The following is an 18,217-nucleotide window of genomic DNA, read 5'->3' on the forward strand; positions in this document are numbered from 1 at the left end:
CCCAGACAAATAATCAGGCTAACATTTTTAATCATTTTTATAATCCGAACAGCTAGTGTATCTCATCATTGAAAAGAGAAAAACTAAGTGAAAGAAAAAAGAAAATAATAACTCTTAATACAAGAGCAAGCGTGTTGCTCTAATATTCTTGGTGGGATCAGCAAACCGAGAAGAGAAAGACCTAGCAAGATTCTCGGGCTCATCGTGGTCGTGCCATCCGGGCCCTTGATCAAAATTCAAAGAGTAATCGTCAAGCTCATAAGCTGTGACCTTTGTGAATCTAGGAGAAGGCAACAACTTGAGCTTCCTCAACAGAACTTTCCACTTCGGCAAGAGTCTCTCTTCAGTATATCTTCTTCCTTGTTGCTTCTGCTCTCTGCAACTTTTACTATATCTTCTTCCAAGCACAATTGTCTCTCTATAAGATGAAGATGATGATAACAACTTCCATCTCTTCTTGCTTGGAGACTCAAACATCATTTCTCTTCTGTCTTATTTTTCTTTTTAGATTGGTCGAATTCTTTTCGTTATGTCTTTTTGAATCGCGTAGCTGTGTTTTATATTGTAGTTAATGGTTGGATATGTACGCTCGTAAATGAGAGGCGAAGTCAAAGTCAGCTTTTACAAGCCTTATTAGTCTGCGTTAGCCAACTGTATGAATAATTAATTCGGAAAAACAAGCATTTTAGAATTTTAGATGCATGTGTCCCTGACTAAACTACAATATAATCGTCAAAGAAGACATTTTCCTTCTGTGTTGCCGTAAGATAGTCCCTAAGATATATACATATATAAAAACATTATATCAGTTTTTTATCTTTTTAAGATCTCTAACACCAAGATATCCTTATGCTTTGTAATAATACAAATATTATTATTTTATCATAAATTAATCATATTACTAAAAACTTAAATTAGAAATAAAAACTAAAGCAATTATTATGAAAGATATATCTTCTTTTTCTTTCACTCTTTCGGAAGGGTTATTGGTAGAAAAATTCTTAAACACTTTTAATTTTAAAATTTTATTGTTATTGGTTTATATATTCTAATAAAATTTATTATTGTTGATTTGCAGATTTTTAAAACAACTAGTAATTATTCTTGTAATTCAAAAGTTTATTTATATTTGTTTTTTAATTCTGCACATTATTAATTTTAACACATTTTTATTTGACCAAAACAAAAAGATGTTGTATATAGTTTATAACCTTATAGTAAAAAAGGTTAGTCTCAAAAATATGATGTGTAGACCAAACATTAGGATTGAAATTATTACGTAGTTGTTTGCATTAAATTAGGACCCCTTAGAGCACCTTCGATAGAAAGTTGTACCAATTGGAGTTCTAAACTTTTATATATGTATATGTATATGTAGTAATTTTTACGGAAAATTCAATCCGAAATTTCTTAAAACATAAAAGTTTAGAAACTTTGGTTTAAGTTTCCCGTAAAGTAATGAACCACATAATTATATATATATATATGAAAGTTTAGAACGGATAAAACCTCAATTAAATTTAACCATGATTATTAAGGGGTTCTATCCCAATATCAAACAAATAAAAAAAATAATAAAAAACAGAAAAGTAGGAGAGAGAAAAAGGAAGAGCATCTCGCAGTCCATATTGTCAGATATCTATATCTAGTTTATTGTCCACATATCATTTTAATAAAGGCTGATTTTGAAAAATGAAATTTAATTAGGTAATTTAGTTTGTTTAAGAAATTAATATTCTGATGTTTTAAGAAACCCATGCAGTTTCATATCAATGGTGTTGCAGGTCTATTATAGAGGATCTCTTAGCGAATATCAAAAACATTTTTTAGTTCTTAAGCTAATAAACGTTTCCTATCTAACAGACTTGCATTAATCATGATGAGACCCTTAGAGCATGATTATTGAGAGGTTTTTATGGTGAGGTTTTTACCGGAATATAAGAATCTGTCTCTTAATTTTTAAATAAAAAAGTTAAGAACCGTCTCTTAAAACTCTTATTTAAGAGCCGGTTCTTAGTTTTTTTAGTTAAAAGTTAAGAGTCAGATTCTTATATTCCGCTAAGAACCCCACTTCAAGAACTCTCCAATAATTATGTTTTTAAAGCTAAAGTCTGTTCCATATGTACGTACCATGCATTAAAACTAAAGTCTATATACGTACGTAATTTACATCAAAACCAAAGTCTGTTTTGACATTTGCGTAATAACATATTTTTAAGTCGTAAATAAACTTGATCACTCATGTTGATCTGAATAATAGGTTAGCAAGAACTTCGGTGCATTTTACAAACTAAAGTAATGTAAACGTGTTTAATGTGTACTTAAACAAAACAAAAAAAAAAAACTTGAGAGCATAAGTTCTCTAAACTTGGTTGCTAATCAGAATTCTAAAGCTATGTGAACGTACGCCCTATGATGTAAAGTTTTCTACTCTGGTTTTAACTCTTACGCTAGGCATGGACGTTCGGTCTTCGGGTCGGGTTCGGACCGGTTCCTTTCGGGTCGGGTTCGGACCGGTTCCTTTCGGATCCATGTTTTTTTCGGATCTTTAACATTTGGACCCAATAGATACTTGTAAATTTATGGTTTGGGTTCGGCTCGGTTATTTTTGTGTTCGGATCGGTTTGGGTCTATAATTAAAATACCTATAAAATATCTGTAATTTTCGGGTCCATATCGGGCCCGGATCAAGTTCGGGTATTTAGGATCTAAAAAGGACATGACATACCCAAACTCACTCAAATTTAGTCAATATTTATCATATATATCTAAAATTTTATAAAATAACTTAAATTAAACTATTAATAATTAAAATATAAAAAAATCAAACTCTAGATTTTACATTTTAAAGCTTCATTTTAGTTCAAAATGTTACAAAATAATAACAAATATTGTTAACAAAAGATATTTTAACTAAATCATAAAATAATCTATATATATAATAGAACAAAAAAAATCATAGTTTTGGATATACATGTTTTTAAGTCGAGTAAAAATCGGTTCTTATCATGCCGAATCTATTTGGGTCGGTTCTTTTTGGGTCTGGGTCTATTCTAGTCGGTTTCTTTCGGTTCCTGTTCTTTCGGGTAAAAGAAATTTGGACCCAAAAAGTATTTTTAAATTTTTGATTCGTTTCGAGTCGAGTATTTTTGGGTCGGTTCCGGTTTGGGTTTTCGGGTCGAGGTTAAAATGCCCATGCCTATCTTAAGCTTTGGAGTACCATATTTAGTGCTATATTTTTGGTTGACAAGATTTAAATATTGAATTTAAAGATCTAATGTGTCCAGTAACATGTATTTTAAATCGATATATTTTGTTTCCACGAAAGAATGATGAATTTCTAACTATATTATATCACATTACAGCATGTACGTTATAAAATTATCATGTTTGAAAAAATCATATAAGCATTTAAATATATATTAATGTTCAAAATGTGAACCACTAATCATGTAAAACAAATACATATGTATATAAAAGTGAAAATAAAGAGTTTTTGTGCTTTTTAGTTTAGTTCAATTATTTTAAACATTTGGCCTTAATATTTTTCAAAACATTTACTATCTTTCCAAGAACTAGTTTCTTGATTTATTTCAGAGTTACATTAAATTTAAATGATTTTTTTTCAACATCATTTCATCAAAAGTCAGCAGAGAAACAAGGGGGGTACATAAACAGTCATTTGGATCACAAAATCAAGATAGTCCATTAAGTAACAAATAATGCTTTCACTTTTGTGGATTGTGATGATTCAAGCCGCAATCCACCCACGTATTTGAGTATCGAGAAGGTTTCCTATGTAATTATAGGTAGCTTCCGATGGATGAATCGAGTCAAAGAACAAAAACTCGGAGCGGTTCCAGCACAATGGAGAAACAGCATTACACAGTAAGGTCATCTCCAGATGCCCTGTTCCACAACATCCTCTCTTCGTCTCTTTAAACCCTGTTTTAAAAAACTTCCGCATGAGTGAATCATAGTTCTCAATATTATTATTGGAAAACTTGCGGAACAAGAAAGACTATATCTATACCGTATTTGCTAGGGTTTTGCATCATGTCGAACATAGGATCATATACATTGGCGTAAAGGATCTTGCTTCCTGAAAGAGATGCTTCAATCTTAGGTAATGCCTTTGGAAGTTTCTCATTGTATAAGACAGAATCTATGTTCTCTTGTTCTATGCAGAACCTAAAGATGTTGCGGAATTTAGCAGTCATTTGAACCGGTATACCTACGACCATGATATTCCGGCAGCCTAAACTATAAAGCTCCTGCACACAACACACATTGGAAAAGATTAGAAAAACTGGTTTCACTATTTGTTAGCGATAACCCGAGTGGTGATTCTGGAAGTGACTTAAATCTCAGTGCATTAGTAAAATGCGACATTCATTTGAAACTTTACCTGGACTAAAATTTCAAGCCTTTTAAGTATAAAGTCTTGGTAACCAGAGATGTAAGGATACTCAAGACGCCTTGCAGGAACAGTGTAAAAATTTAAGATGAAATCGTTGCTCCCTGCACTTATAATCACTAAAGCATTGTGTATAATCTCCATAGCTTTCTTGTCTCCCACGATACTTGTAAGACGAGCAATGTAACTCCTGAACATGTTAGGTTGTTCCAAGACAGGAATGGACTGAGTGGAGAGACTGGTTCGATCATCGTAACCCGAACTGGCTGAAGCAAAACAGACTCCGGTTAAGATATCTTGGTCGGAAAGATTTGGTTGTAAGAAAGGAGGAACAAGGTCTTTGATGTTGTACTTGGCCGCGAGTATGTCGGGGATGAGTTTACCGTTTGAGAATCTCCCGCTGGCTTCGTGATTTGGGAGATCAATGCCGTAAGGAAAATGTGTAGCTCTGAAGATTGTGTTTAAAGGGTAATTGTTGTTGCCTGTGTCCACGGTTGAATCGCCGAAGATTAGAATGGCTGGGAATAGCGGTTGCGTTGTGGCGTTTGCGGCTGCGTTGTAGGACGCGAATAGTGTGTTGCTGCGATGAAGAGAGTGTAGGTTATGGTTTTAGAGGTTGACATTTTTGTTTCTTGTATTTGGTGATGAGTGTATAAGATATTTGAATGTTGAACCTTGCTGGATTTCTGATAATCGTGTGAGTTTGTCTGTTTTTTTTTCCGTTAAAATGACAAAGAGATAAAGAGCTTTGAATTTTATAGTTTAAATAAAGATTCACCTATAAACTGAAAAAACGATATGGTCAAAGATATAATATTCAACTCGTTGGTAGCTAAGTTTAACAAATTGATAAGAGCATCATTATCCCTATTTGGGTTTTTTAATGACTTATTTAATAAAAAAGTTAGTTAAAAAATTTAGTTAAGAAACCTATAGATTTTATGCTTCATTGAGAGTTTCTTAACAAAAAAATATTAAATATTGTTTTATTAAAATTTAAAATTTTATTTTAAACAAAACATAGTAAAAGAAGATAACATTTTAAACATAATTTTTTTTTTAAAAACATAAAAACAAAGATTAGTAAAATAAACTTCGTTTTTTTCTTTTTTTCCTTTCTTTTTCTTGATCATCATATTTTTTTTTCTTGATCACCATAATGAATAAAAAAATTCTCGAACGATTGATCAAAATATTGATCAAAGATTTGATCAAATGTGTCATTAATTGATCCCTCAAAAGTGTTTTGAGAAGAATATGCGTTGTCACACATATAAACGTTTGCTTATAACAGAACAACAACAACAAGACCAAGCCATACGTTTTTAACTTAACAAAACAACAACAAGATAACTTAAATGAGCAACAACAAGAAGGAGAACTCCATTTCACAAATCAGTCAATTATAGATACATGAGCAGGCGAGACATCAAGCCATTAAAAAAAAGAGGTCGAACAAATCAGTCAATTATATTTATAAGCTACATTAATAAAAAAACTCAGCTTGCAACTACTTTGAGTTCTGCTCATACAATCCACTATAAACCAACTTAGCAAATAGCAGTTAAGAAGCTAAAGAGAGTGCCTTGACCGAATACATTTCATCTACTAATTCTCCTAAAAATATCAAGTAATCAAAGTGCAGAGCATGGTGGCTTACCCGCCCATTGTGAAATCCACAGTTGGTCTGGTACAAGCAGGGTCTAAGCTTTGCTCTGTCACTTCCATAAATTGCTTTCTTAGCAGGAGGCGGCGCATCATTGCCTACAGATAAAGGAAGGTAAATTCTATCTTCTACATTAAATGACTCTTTGGCTGCCACCTTCAAACAATCAGTACCATCATCTTCCTAAAAAAAATAGTTCTTGTCTTAACCAAGAGATGACTAGAAGAAGACTTACCCTTTCAATGACTCCTTGGCTGCCACCTTCAAGCAATCATCACCGTCGCAACTCATAGGCATTTCTCTTCTAACCTAAATCACATTTACAAATCACTTATCTTGTAACCTTCACGGTTCGATTGAATCTACAAAATACAATTTCTTTAGCTGAAGAGACACAGACCTGTCTTAGTCGAAAGAGTTTTTGTACGAGGTTTATAGGTAGGTCGGGACGGCAATGAAGAATCCACCTCAGCGCCGTCGTTGAGCCATCCGTTGAGCCTTTGACGATGGAGTCTCCGCCCAAAGAGAGCTCCTTTCCTACGGCGGTGGCGTCAATGGTGGGAGAGAAGGGAGGTAGAGTTGATCAACCGATTGATCGCCATCGTCGTCGGACAAAACAAAGAGAGAAGAAGAAGAAGACTCGAGAAAGAAAAAAGAGAGAGAAAAAAAAAAGAAAAAAAAAATAATTTGAGGTTTGTCCACATGCTGACACGTGTGCTCTCTTTTAAGCTAAATATCGGTCTCAAAAAGTTCAGAATAAGAGCAAGATTATCGCCGGGTCTTAGACTCATTTCTTAGTAATTAGGGGTCAAAAATTAAATCAAAAATGCTGATAAACAATAGAAACGTAGTTTAATTAAGAAGTTTTTGCACGCGTCCTTAATTCCACGCGTCAGCATGAGATTGGTTGTCTTAATGGTGTAGGGTAAAGTCGAGTTGCGGTCTCGAAATCACTTTCATCTTCTCCCCTATTCTCTCTTGACGGCGAAACCATTCGGCTCTGCTTCTCCGCCGATTGCAACCCCAAATCGAAACTAGTCTCGTTTATTTCTCTCACTCCACACCGATCTCCGCCGATTGCAACCCCGAATCGAAAGGATGTTGAGCGTGCCTTTGGAATCCTGCAAGCTAGATTCGTCGTTGTGAGAAATCCATCTAATTTATGGGATAAAAACAAAATAGCAAATATTATGAGAGCATGTATCATACTCCATAATATATTGTCGAAGATGAACGAGATTCATACACTCAATATAACGTTTTAGAATTTCAACAAGGAAAATATGTGGATCTTACATTTTCCGTCGAAAAGACTACAAAAGTCGGCAATACAATTGGTCGCCGAGATAGACAAGCCTATCAACAATTAAAAGAAGATTTGATTGAAAATATATGGGCTAAATTTGGATATCTTCCAAATAACATATAATATTTAAGTTTCTATGAATTAAATAAAATGTTTGTATGCTTTTATTTATGATGTTTGTATGTTTTATGTTTTTAATTTATGTCTTCAATGTTTTTTAAAAAAAAAAATAATTGTAAGTTTTTTTTTTTGCCTACTTTATAATTTTCTTATGTTTTCAATTATAATGTTATATGTTTTATATTAAACACATCTTTTATATGTTATTACTTATTAAAACAAATAATTTTTTACCAAGAGACAACATGAAAGTATATACCAATAATCTGCATATTTTCTATTGTATCTTAACATTGTCTCTTAATCTAAAAATATTAATAAAAAACGCTAAGAGTCCTAAATTTTGTCCCAGCAATAATGTTGTTCTAAGGATCGGTAAGTGCATTTTAATTTAGTTTTCATTTAATTAAATGTTGTAATTTGTTTAAACCCTTTCCTAAGAACCTGCAATAATGATGCTCTAAGTGTAAGGAGAAATAATATCATCATTTTGGGTCGTTACATTAAAGTTGAGAGATATATCATTTGTGACTCATGATCTGTATCTTAAACGTGACTTTTAGCTCATCTCATGGCAGATTCTCAGTCTCGCCACTGGAGACACAATGTGTTCCCAAGCTTCAGTGGAACACATATACAAAGGTTTGCTAGGTTGTATATTTGTTTCCTTCTGGTTCCACACCTACTCCGAAATATTGTAAAACTGACTCTATTTTCTAATGGGCCGTAATTAACAAATAATGGGCCGATATATCACAAAATGATGAGCCCGAGCATGAGGTTGAGAGAAACCCTAGCACTCAACTATTTATTCGTTAATCGCCCTCTTCGTCGCCCCGATTCTAGGGTTTTCACACTTTCACAGCAATCGGCGAGAACTTCAACAACCACAAAATGGCGACGCAAATCAGCAAGAAGAGAAAGGTGAATCTCACTCGATCTCTTTCTCCTCCCAATCGATCTCTCTCGTATTTGTGAACCATTTTCAGTAACTGTGTTTTGCATTTCGTAGTTTGTAGCTGACGGTGTGTTCTACGCTGAGCTGAACGAGGTCTTAACCAGAGAGCTTGCGGAAGATGGTTACTCTGGTGTGGAGGTTAGGGTTACTCCAATGAGGACTGAGATCATCATCAGAGCCACACGTACCCAAAATGTTCTCGGTATGTGTTGGTTCTAACCTTCCTTTAGAATCCAAAGCTTTGGACTTTTATGTTAATTGAGTTCGTTGGATGTTATTGTAGGTGAGAAGGGAAGGAGGATCAGAGAGTTGACATCTCTTGTGCAGAAGAGATTCAGGTTCCCTCAAGACAGTGTTGAGCTTTACGCCGAGAAGGTTGCCAACAGAGGTCTCTGCGCCATTGCTCAGGCCGAGTCTCTCCGTTACAAGCTCCTCGGTGGTCTTGCTGTCCGCAGGTATATACGTTTCTATGGCTCTCTTAGGTTTGAACTGAGATAATTGATTTGTTAGTTTGTTACACATATGTTGAGAACTCAGCTTAGTAGATAGGATATGGTTTACCTTTCTTCGACACTCTAGAGAGTTTTCACTCTTTAATTTAGCTGTATTGGTTTTAAGCTACGACTTTACTGGTTGGTGAGTATATGTTGAGCGTTGTTATTTGCTAGTATGCTCTCATTTCTTTATAAAAGTAGGATGTTAATATTGCAATGATGTTGTGTTGTATAGGGCTTGCTATGGTGTCTTGAGATTCGTCATGGAGAGTGGTGCTAAGGGTTGTGAGGTGAGTTCAAATCCCTGTATTCTCTAATTGTTTTTTTCGCTTACTTTCTTTTTCTCTAAACACAATTGTTTTACTATCAGGTGATTGTGAGTGGAAAGCTCCGTGCAGCACGTGCCAAGTCCATGAAATTCAAGGACGGTTACATGGTTTCCTCTGGTCAACCAACCAAGGATTACATCGACTCTGCAGTCAGACATGTTCTTCTTAGACAGGTTAGTCTCTTAGTTTCACCTTATTGAGTAAGTAAAACCGCCAAACATTGTCTAAATCTAGTCTCTTGTTAAACTCCACAATGTGCAGGGTGTGCTTGGAATCAAGGTGAAGGTCATGCTTGACTGGGACCCTAAGGGAATAAATGGACCAAAGACACCATTGCCTGATGTTGTCATCATCCATGCTCCCAAGGAGGAAGACGTCAACTCTGCACCTGCTCAGGTTTCTGCTCCGGCTGCTCTTGCACCAGAAGCTCCCCTCACTGCCGTAGACTACCCTGAGATGATCCCAGTCGCCTAGAAGAAACTCTTTTTTTACTAGTACTCTGTGATTTCGCCCTTATAACTTTTCTGCTTTTTGACAGTTTATAGTTTATCGTTATCTCATCTTCGAATCAGACACCTTTCTTCAAATACTGTTTCTAAAATTATTCCATTTCTTATTAAGTTTATTGCTTTAATAAACTTCGAAAGTAACTACGACATTCATTACTTTCACCCTACAAACAGTGTCGGTATAATTGAAAGTAACTACTGCATTTCAGACACACATTTCTTCGAATCATTGATTCGTTTAGTTAACGTGGCCCACAAGATGTCATAATAGAAGGAAGAAAGATGCCATTCAATTCCCCAACCAATAATTGATGCTTCTTTTTCAAGAAACAAAACAAATCTTCTCTTTATAACCTGTCGTCACCATTCATTGCCGATAAGAAGAAGATAACTGGAGAGAGAGATGGGTTGCGTTCACTTCGAATCAGCAGATCAACGGACACTTTCTGTCCAAGAGAAACTAAACGACAAAACATCTAGCACAGTCTTGCAAGAACACGAGGAGCAAGGAGGAATCCAAGAAGCTTGGTCCGAGATCAAGAACCGCGGTGAAAACGTCGGAGGTTACTTAGCCGGTGAGAGTAGACACAAGCTTGAGAAGAAAAAGAGCCAAGTGTTGCTGGAAGGTTACGTGGAGGCTCAAGATGATCAAGAAGATCTTACGAGAGCCAAGAGCTTGACGGATGACGATCTCGAGGAGCTAAAAGGTTGTTTAGACCTAGGGTTTGGGTTTAGCTACGACGAGATCCCTGAGCTCTGCAACACTTTGCCTGCTTTAGAGCTATGTTACTCCATGTCCCAGAAGTTCTTAGATGATAAGCTAAACCACCAAGAGGACTCTCCGCGGCCGCCACCGACCACGACCAGTCCAGTTGCGAACTGGAAGATCTCTAGCCCTGGTAATGAATCTCTCGAGTTAGATACATAGTTTCAGTGTTTTAGCTTTGTTTGCTCAATTGAATTTGTTTGAAGAACATTTTGATGAACCATTTCTTGATGGTTTTGCTTTGGATTCAGGTGATAATCCAGATGATGTAAAAGCTAGACTCAAGTACTGGGCACAAACCGTAGCTTGCACTGTCCGTTTGTGTAGCTGAACAAGAATCATCATCATCAACTTGTCTGAACATATTTGGTTGAACCAGAAACATCTACTGATCAGACTCTTTTTTGCATGAATGAAGTCTCTGCCACTTTTAGCTGAGAATAGACTTGCAATGTGTCCATGGAGAAACTGGTTTGGCTTTACTTTTTAACTCTGTGTCTATGTTGTAACATCCTTAGCCTAATGTTTGTAATAAAAAATTGGATAATAAATGTGTCACTAAATAAAACTTTCAAATTATCACCCTGAATAGTCTCTGCGTATTAAGTTAAAGTACATTAAGGGTTGATTTAGCAGGCAGAGATTTAGAGACAAATCTCCCAACAGTTTTAAAGTTCTGTTTTTTTTATTACTAATCTAACGACAGTGATCTTCTGTTTGCTTTCATGATCTTGACCTGTCTTGCTTTTATATCATTGATAATTACGCTTAGATGACGGTAAAGCTCGTGACTTTGCTTCAGTATTACAAGATGTGAAAGAAAGGAAGAAAGAAAGAACGTGTCTTTACTTGTGATTCTTTTATCTTTTTTCTTTCCGGTTTGTAGGAAAGAATCAGAAACTATGTATGTGGTCATAAGTTGTGAACACGCTTTAACGTGTCGTGTACGATAGGGCAACATGAGGACAAGATCCTTTCACGTGTTGTGTTACGTATCCAACTGTACTATTAAGCCAATCGAATTTATGACTCGACATCATGTCTTTTATAAAGTTTGAGCGTTAAAACGAGTCACATGATAAATATGATTTATTCATCAATGAAACGACGTGTCACCAACGAGAAGACACCATGTTTATTAAAAAAGCAGATTCAGAGAATAAGAGTTTGCAACATTGTGGGATTCTTAAGAACAAAACAAAGATTTAGATAAAACGATTCTTTAAACTTGTGATGATGATCAAGATGAAGCCTGTCCCAACAGAGATTGAATGTCTTTCTGCACAAATCCAAAAAGGCCGGTTATGTGTGATGAAAATGTGAGGATTTTGGTTTAGCCTGGTTTACATACCTCGAATTGAAGAGGAGAGGTTCTAGGAGAATATCTCTGGGAGACTTTGCCGTCAGGTGAAACCAAGAACTTTGTGAAGTTCCATTTGATTGCGTCAATAAGCAAACCTCCTTTCTCTGCTTTCAAGTATTTGTATAATGGCGCCGTGTTCTTCCCGTTCACATCCACCTACATTGCCATCAAGTATATTTGTATAATACCTAATCTTTTTTCACTGCAACCTTGGTGTTAAACAAAAAAAACTAATTTTTTTCACTATATAAAATTTGGCTTGATTTGAATGTTGTTGTAGAAGGATTGCAGCTTGGTAATTTTGATTAGAGGGTGATTAGTAGAGGTTGTAACATATTTAAATTTGATAAAGACATAAAACAAGTACCTTGTCAAAGATGGGGAACTCAGCTTTGAACCTTGTGCAGACAGTTTGTTGGATCTCTTCATTGTTTCCTGGTTCTTGTCCCAAGAACTGATTGCACGGAAACGCTAAAATCTCCAACCCTAATGTTTTTTTTTTTGAAGTTTACTAAAGTTATACCAGTATTTTACAATTAAAATTATGAAAACCAGATTTTGTATTTATATGGGTAACAACAGACCTTGGTCCTTGTATTTATCGTATAGAACATTCAGTTCCTTGTAGTTTGCATCCGTCAGACCACTGCAGTAATAAGAACTTTAGCTTAGTTTCTGCTTTTTAAAACATGTTATAGTTAGAAATATGAATAAAAATTAAGCAAACTAAAACTGAACAAAAATATTACTAGAATCTTTCATGTTCTTACATAAACAAACCAAACATTGTGGTAAACCGAAGCTGCAAAAGTACGGAGTGGTACTAATCAAACCAAACCGAGTTGATCAATTACTAATTCTGTACTACAAGATCTTTTGTTGTTTCATTATTCATTCATATCTTGAGAAATTAGTCAAACAATAGAGACCTTTTAACATAATTCTTGTTCAAATCAGTGAGAAAAAATAAAAATAAATAATGGGTGCTTACCATTTGGAGGCAACGTTTACAATCAAAAGAGTTTTGCCTTTGAATTGGCTCAAACTCACATCTTTACCTTCAATATCCTGCCATGTTCAACAAAACAAAACATAAACATATATGCTTCATTCGAAAACATTCGTCTCTCCAAATTTAAGTACTGTATAGATCATTCCTCTCAAACCATCCACAAATGTATTATGTAATCATTTTGACCCTCAAGTGGTAAATATTTCAATCCTCACACAAATTTCAGGGCTAGTCATGTATATATTTCTTATAAATAACCTTGTATTTCTTCTTCTGTTTTTCTACTTTGTCTAATATTCATATGAATGTACAGATTGAAAAATATATATTTATATGAACGTCTCAAGAGATAGAGAGAGAACATTGGAAGTTCCGTTGATCAAAATGAAATTATTTTCTTATTTTTGGGTCTTTTACTTGTTTATATGAATCAAGAATCTAAGATGAACAATAATAAGAAGCCATACCTTAACGGCGAAGTCGTAGATAGACTCTGGAGATTCCTCCGCCATTTTGGTCTCTCTATTTTTCTCTTTGTTTTTAGTTTTGAAGAAAGTGAAGAAATATAAATATTTTCAACATATATATATCTTTATTGGTAGAGATATGTGCAAGAATAAGACGCTCCAAATGAGGAATCTCTTGTGAGGAATGGTGGTGGGGGGCTACGTTGCACGGAAGCTTCATCGGACGTCCGCTTCCCGCTTCGGAACCGGAATCGGAATCGGAACCTTGTGGAAGCTTACGGAATCTCGCTTCCAAAACGCTTCCAAAATATTCATTTTAAAAACACGTTGGAAGCTTATGATTCCGTTTTGGAATTACGCTTCCGTTCTTTAAAAAAAAATACAAAATATCAATAAAAATATAATCGTAGTTATTAATTTCTGTAAAATCAAAATTTTAATAGTAATGAATAGAGAGGATATAAATATATAAATATTAAAATTAATACTATAAATTATCTTTATGTATTGAAGTTTTTATTAAACATATATCATATATTCAAATATATTGTGTCACTTATTTATCAAGCATTAACAATAATTAATATAATAATTTCTTTTAAACTTAATTTATGTCTATTTTCACAGTTTTAATATGAAATCATTACAAAATTATTACAAATGAATAAATAATTTATTTAAATTTATAACATATAATTTTTAGTCCTAATTTTTTTTTAAAAATATTATATTTTAATATATATATACACATAATATATATATACACATATATATACATACATATACGCTTCCAATACGTACCCGCTTCCTAATTTTTCAAAAAATTTCGCTTCTGCGCTTCCATACGCTTTCGCTTCCACGTACCCGCTTTCGTTTCCATGTAACATAGGTGGGGGGTAGCCATCCGTGATTTCATATTTAATGTTTCCCCATCTTTTTTTTATATTTTTCCGTTTCTGTCTTTCGTTCATTATTGGGTACATGTACAAAATTATATTGTTTAGATTATAAAAGAATATGATTGTTTTCTCAATCAAAAATAAATATATAAGAATTCTATTTTTTTAAGGTCTAATTATGAGCATTTACACACAAAAAAAAAATCATATTAACCGAATAGGAAACAATCTTTAAAAAAACTATCAAATTGTCATCTTATAAATGAGATGTAAACTTCGTATATCTAATTTCAAGAAATAAATATTTTATCAGTGGTGCGTAATCGAAAAAAATTACTAATATGATTCGCTCTCAGTCGTGGACTGAACGATTTCGGTACCCAAATTCTGATCCGATTTTGTTTACTTCTAGCTTTTGATCAAAGTGGTAAGACCCTTGATGTTAGGAAAACATATCTAGAACATGATTGTCTTTTAGGTGTTGCATTTGTCACAATAATAACTTACTAGTATAAGATTAAGGTTAAAAATACGTGTATCGTGCACAAAAAAGGTAAAAATACTTACTGTATATGATTCCATAAGATATAGAATCTAGTTCTCTTTTTAATTTATCCATGTTTAATTATTAGGTGTAATCATTAGATTCCTATCAACCGCTAATTACAATTATACTAGGTGTTTTACCCGAACATGCGGGCATAATTTTCTTATCAGTACTTATAAATTTATGTCTTATTAATCTAAAACCAGCATAATAAGTTATTATTTATGTTTTCAGATGGTTAAATCAAACATCAAAATATTTATATATGTAAAATATTTTTTATCAAAATATATGCTTATTATTGTGTTAAATTTTTTAAACACTCATCTCAAAAAATAGTTTAGAAAATATCTTTATATAAGTGTTTTTTGCTAACTAATATTTAATTATAATTTGTTTTGTATCTTAATTTTTAACTTTTATAATAAAAATATTGTTTCTGATAGTAACACAATATATAAGAATGTCTTATTTTTTTAATTCTTGATAATTTTATTTTATTACTCAAAATCAATTATTTAATATTTAATATAACATATAAATTTTGTATGATTGAAATAATATATAAACATACAATATAGAATGTTTGTGTTAAAAAATATATATAAATATAGAATGTCATTGGAAAGATACATTAAAACTGAGCAGTTGGCAAAATAACAAAATATTTTGAACACAAAAAAAATTGAAAATTATACTAATATTTATTTTAAGTATGAATATAAAAAAATATGTGTATTTACTATTAAACAACTACAAATTTTAGAAACTTGTATCAATATTCTCGGTGAAAGACGTTCGTGTATGTATTTTTTAAGTTTTTTTCAAATATACACTAATATATTTTTGTGTTCACATATAAAAAATATTAATATAACAATATATACCCATTTGAAAGATTATTTATAATAATGTTTTCAGAGATATTTATTAAAGTACATGATATATTTGTTTTACACATGTATAAAAAAGTCAACCAACTTAATTTGAAATGAGAACATAAGAAATTCTCAAGGACAAACCCTTGCAATTGCGAAAAAGAAAACAATTGAAATGGGTCGTGGAGGAAGAAGGCAAGGGAAGAGGAAGATACGGTCGTGGAAATCGTGGTCGACGAGGTGGCTTTGGGTAATCTCGGTTTGTCGATATGAGTTTTCATCTCACCACACCCACTGCTTTCCATCTGAGAAATTATATTTCTGTTAAAAAAAATTCTAAAATCTACCAAATAGACTTGAAAATTTTAGTATGTTAGGTCGTTATCAAGTAGGTGGACCGACTTAATTGACATTTGGAGTACATCTAACAATACAAGAGGATAGAAACTTTTAATAGTATTGTCTTTATTCATTATACAAAGAACATTGAGAAGATAAACGTGCCACAATGAACGGATATGGAGTCAATTTATTGAGAACATTGTCTTTATTCAACTTTTACGTAACGCAACAGGAGTTTGCAGTTGGTCGATGCACAGATATGGTGTGAATTTAATGTCTTGCATGTCTCGTTATCTCATTTTCCAATATATATATATATATATGATTTAGTTATGCTTATAATTTATTTTCCTACTATTAAACATTTCAAGACCTTTTTTTTTTTTTTGTCAACAAACATTTCAAGACCGAAACAATTCTTTTTTCAAAAAAAAAAAAAGACCGAAACAATTCTTTGAAGTCTGAACAAATGTAACCTTTTAAATAGTTAACATATTTTATTATTTGCAAATAAACTAGTCTTACAACAAAAGTGAAAAGCAGACTGATTAAACACAATGCTCTGCGATGGAAACATGTTCCACACCATTCATGTGGTTGACGGGCTTGGTAAGAATCGAGCAGCAAAATTCACGATTCCTCAATACGAATGCCGTGAAAATCTCAGACGCACAAGTATCTACAACGAGTTTCAGATTCTGTCTAAACGCACAAGCAAGAATCATCCGAACCTGTTATTGGTTCTAACGATAAGAAACAAACCATGGTGATGGTTACTGGCGCTGGACTGCTGGAGCCGCAGTACCGGGACTGAGAATAATAAGAGCAGTAGCAACTAAAAATAATTAAATCCCATTAATTGATAAAAAGTTCTAAAAAATGTGTTTCAGAAGCAATGAAGACCAGAAGGTTCAAACATCACACCTTTTCTAACTACATAGTTACATTTACCATTGGAGTACTTGCAGATTTCTTATATGTAACGGCCGAAATATTATGTAGTTAAAATGAAGGCCAAAAGCCGGAGCTTCCCCTCAAGGCAGCCTTTGAGGTATGAGAAAAGTCAGCGGTGGTTCTGAAGTCTAAAGAGAGCAACCAAGATGAAAGTAACTCACGAGAATGTTTCCAAAAGGAATGGTAAAAAGGGTAGATCGGTATGGAAAGCTTCATCTTCAATATCCCAAAACCGATTTGTGACTTTAATTCTCAAACCTTTCGACTTCCAAAAACTCTAGACTGGTCAGTTTCATAAAAAAAAAGCCATTTATTTTCTTAACAGTCTAAATTTTGTTAGTTTGAATCTTTGTTGTAGTATCTTTCAACGAGTAATAGGTAACAAATATTTTTAGCAGGTGATACATATTATTACAACAAGTTATAAGAAACAAGTACTTAAGCAAGTCAGCCAAATAGTAGAAAAATATTAATATTTGATACTTGATCTGTATTTACAAAAAAAAAAAATTCTAGATTTGTTAATTGATTTGATAACGCCAAGTAGGCCTGGGACTTATTATCCGAGATCCGGATTCGATCCGAGATCCGCTCCGGATCCGCTCCGAAAATAGGATATCCGGGGTGCCCGGATCCGAATCCGGATAGTAAAATCTTGGATCCGTCCAAACCGGATCCGGATATCTTAATTTTTAGGTCCGGATATCCGGATCCGGATCCGTACTTTTAAAACACATTAACTTTTTAAATTTCATTAATATTTATACTTTATATAATAATATTTATACATAAATTAATTTTGTAATATTATATTTTAGTTTTTACAATATTATAGACATATATATATATATTTATAACTCTTGTATAAATATTTCATTTATGTATTATTTTTAAAATTTTAGTTTTAAAAAAAAAATTATTATTTTTAATTATTTTTGCGGATCCGGATCCGGATCCGAATATCCGCGGATAATAGAATATAGAGACGGTCCGAAATCCGGATATCCGGAAACCACGAATCCGGATCCGGATATTAAATCCACGGATCCGACGGATCCGGATCCGGATACCCTAAATTTCCCGGATATCCGGATCCGTCCCAGCCCTAACGCCAAGCACTTGATTTTTCAAACCAAGTACTAACGAGTATAAATCGGGTAGCAAGTTAGAAATGGTAAAATCATAACAAA

The 18,217-nt window shown here is 33.5% G+C and overlaps 4 protein-coding genes and 1 pseudogene across 4 annotated transcripts; 2 read left to right on the forward strand and 3 right to left on the reverse strand.

Moving 5' to 3' along the window:
• Nucleotides 1-6: 6 nt before the first annotated feature.
• Nucleotides 7-633, reverse strand: LOC106445696. Its single transcript, XM_013887301.3, has one exon. It carries the CDS (start codon nt 478-480, stop codon nt 115-117), a length of 366 nt encoding a protein of 121 aa, XP_013742755.2. The 5' UTR covers nt 481-633; the 3' UTR covers nt 7-114.
• Nucleotides 634-3,041: 2,408 nt separating this feature from the next.
• On the reverse strand, nt 3,042-6,778 carry LOC106448079 (annotated as a pseudogene).
• Nucleotides 6,779-8,270: 1,492 nt separating this feature from the next.
• Nucleotides 8,271-9,894, forward strand: LOC106445693 (40S ribosomal protein S3-2-like). The gene is made up of 6 exons (XM_013887299.3): nt 8,271-8,433; nt 8,522-8,669; nt 8,751-8,922; nt 9,197-9,251; nt 9,332-9,463; nt 9,552-9,894. Exons 1-6 carry the CDS (start codon nt 8,404-8,406, stop codon nt 9,762-9,764), a joined length of 750 nt encoding a protein of 249 aa, XP_013742753.2. The 5' UTR covers nt 8,271-8,403; the 3' UTR covers nt 9,765-9,894.
• Nucleotides 9,895-10,101: 207 nt separating this feature from the next.
• LOC106437729 lies at nt 10,102-11,149 on the forward strand. Its single transcript, XM_013878675.3, has 2 exons — nt 10,102-10,698; nt 10,817-11,149. Exons 1-2 carry the CDS (start codon nt 10,203-10,205, stop codon nt 10,894-10,896), a joined length of 576 nt encoding a protein of 191 aa, XP_013734129.2. The 5' UTR covers nt 10,102-10,202; the 3' UTR covers nt 10,897-11,149.
• A 492-nt stretch (nt 11,150-11,641) lies between these two features.
• Nucleotides 11,642-13,602, reverse strand: LOC125584243 (probable glutathione peroxidase 2). The gene is made up of 6 exons (XM_048752425.1): nt 13,408-13,602; nt 12,920-12,996; nt 12,513-12,574; nt 12,296-12,414; nt 11,917-12,084; nt 11,642-11,844 (listed from the first exon to the last, which is right to left on the reverse strand). The coding sequence occupies exons 1-6, from the start codon at nt 13,450-13,452 to the stop codon at nt 11,806-11,808; spliced, it is 510 nt and encodes a 169-aa protein (XP_048608382.1). The 5' UTR covers nt 13,453-13,602; the 3' UTR covers nt 11,642-11,805.
• Nucleotides 13,603-18,217: the final 4,615 nt, after the last annotated feature.

This window comes from Brassica napus, chromosome C3 (genome assembly GCF_020379485.1).
Source record: "Brassica napus cultivar Da-Ae chromosome C3, Da-Ae, whole genome shotgun sequence".
Taxonomy (NCBI): domain Eukaryota; kingdom Viridiplantae; phylum Streptophyta; class Magnoliopsida; order Brassicales; family Brassicaceae; genus Brassica; species Brassica napus.

Excerpts from the sequence above, each read along its gene's own strand:
- LOC106445696 (XM_013887301.3), bottom strand. The coding sequence starts at position 480 with ATGATGTTTGAGTCTCCAAGCAAGAAGAGATGGAAGTTGTTATCATCA.
- LOC106445693 (XM_013887299.3), top strand. The coding sequence starts at position 8,404 with ATGGCGACGCAAATCAGCAAGAAGAGAAAG. Across the intron at positions 8,670-8,750 it reads ACGTACCCAAAATGTTCTCG|GTGAGAAGGGAAGGAGGATC; the intron begins GTATGTGTTGGT and ends ATGTTATTGTAG. Across the intron at positions 9,464-9,551 it reads GACATGTTCTTCTTAGACAG|GGTGTGCTTGGAATCAAGGT; the intron begins GTTAGTCTCTTA and ends CACAATGTGCAG.
- LOC125584243 (XM_048752425.1), bottom strand. The coding sequence starts at position 13,452 with ATGGCGGAGGAATCTCCAGAGTCTATCTACGACTTCGCCGTTAAG. Across the intron at positions 12,997-13,407 it reads TCTACGACTTCGCCGTTAAG|GATATTGAAGGTAAAGATGT; the intron begins GTATGGCTTCTT and ends TGAACATGGCAG. Across the intron at positions 11,845-11,916 it reads CCTCTCCTCTTCAATTCGAG|AAAGACATTCAATCTCTGTT; the intron begins GTATGTAAACCA and ends GGATTTGTGCAG.
- LOC106437729 (XM_013878675.3), top strand. The coding sequence starts at position 10,203 with ATGGGTTGCGTTCACTTCGAATCAGCAGATCAACGGACACTTTCTGTC. Across the intron at positions 10,699-10,816 it reads CTGGAAGATCTCTAGCCCTG|GTGATAATCCAGATGATGTA; the intron begins GTAATGAATCTC and ends CTTTGGATTCAG.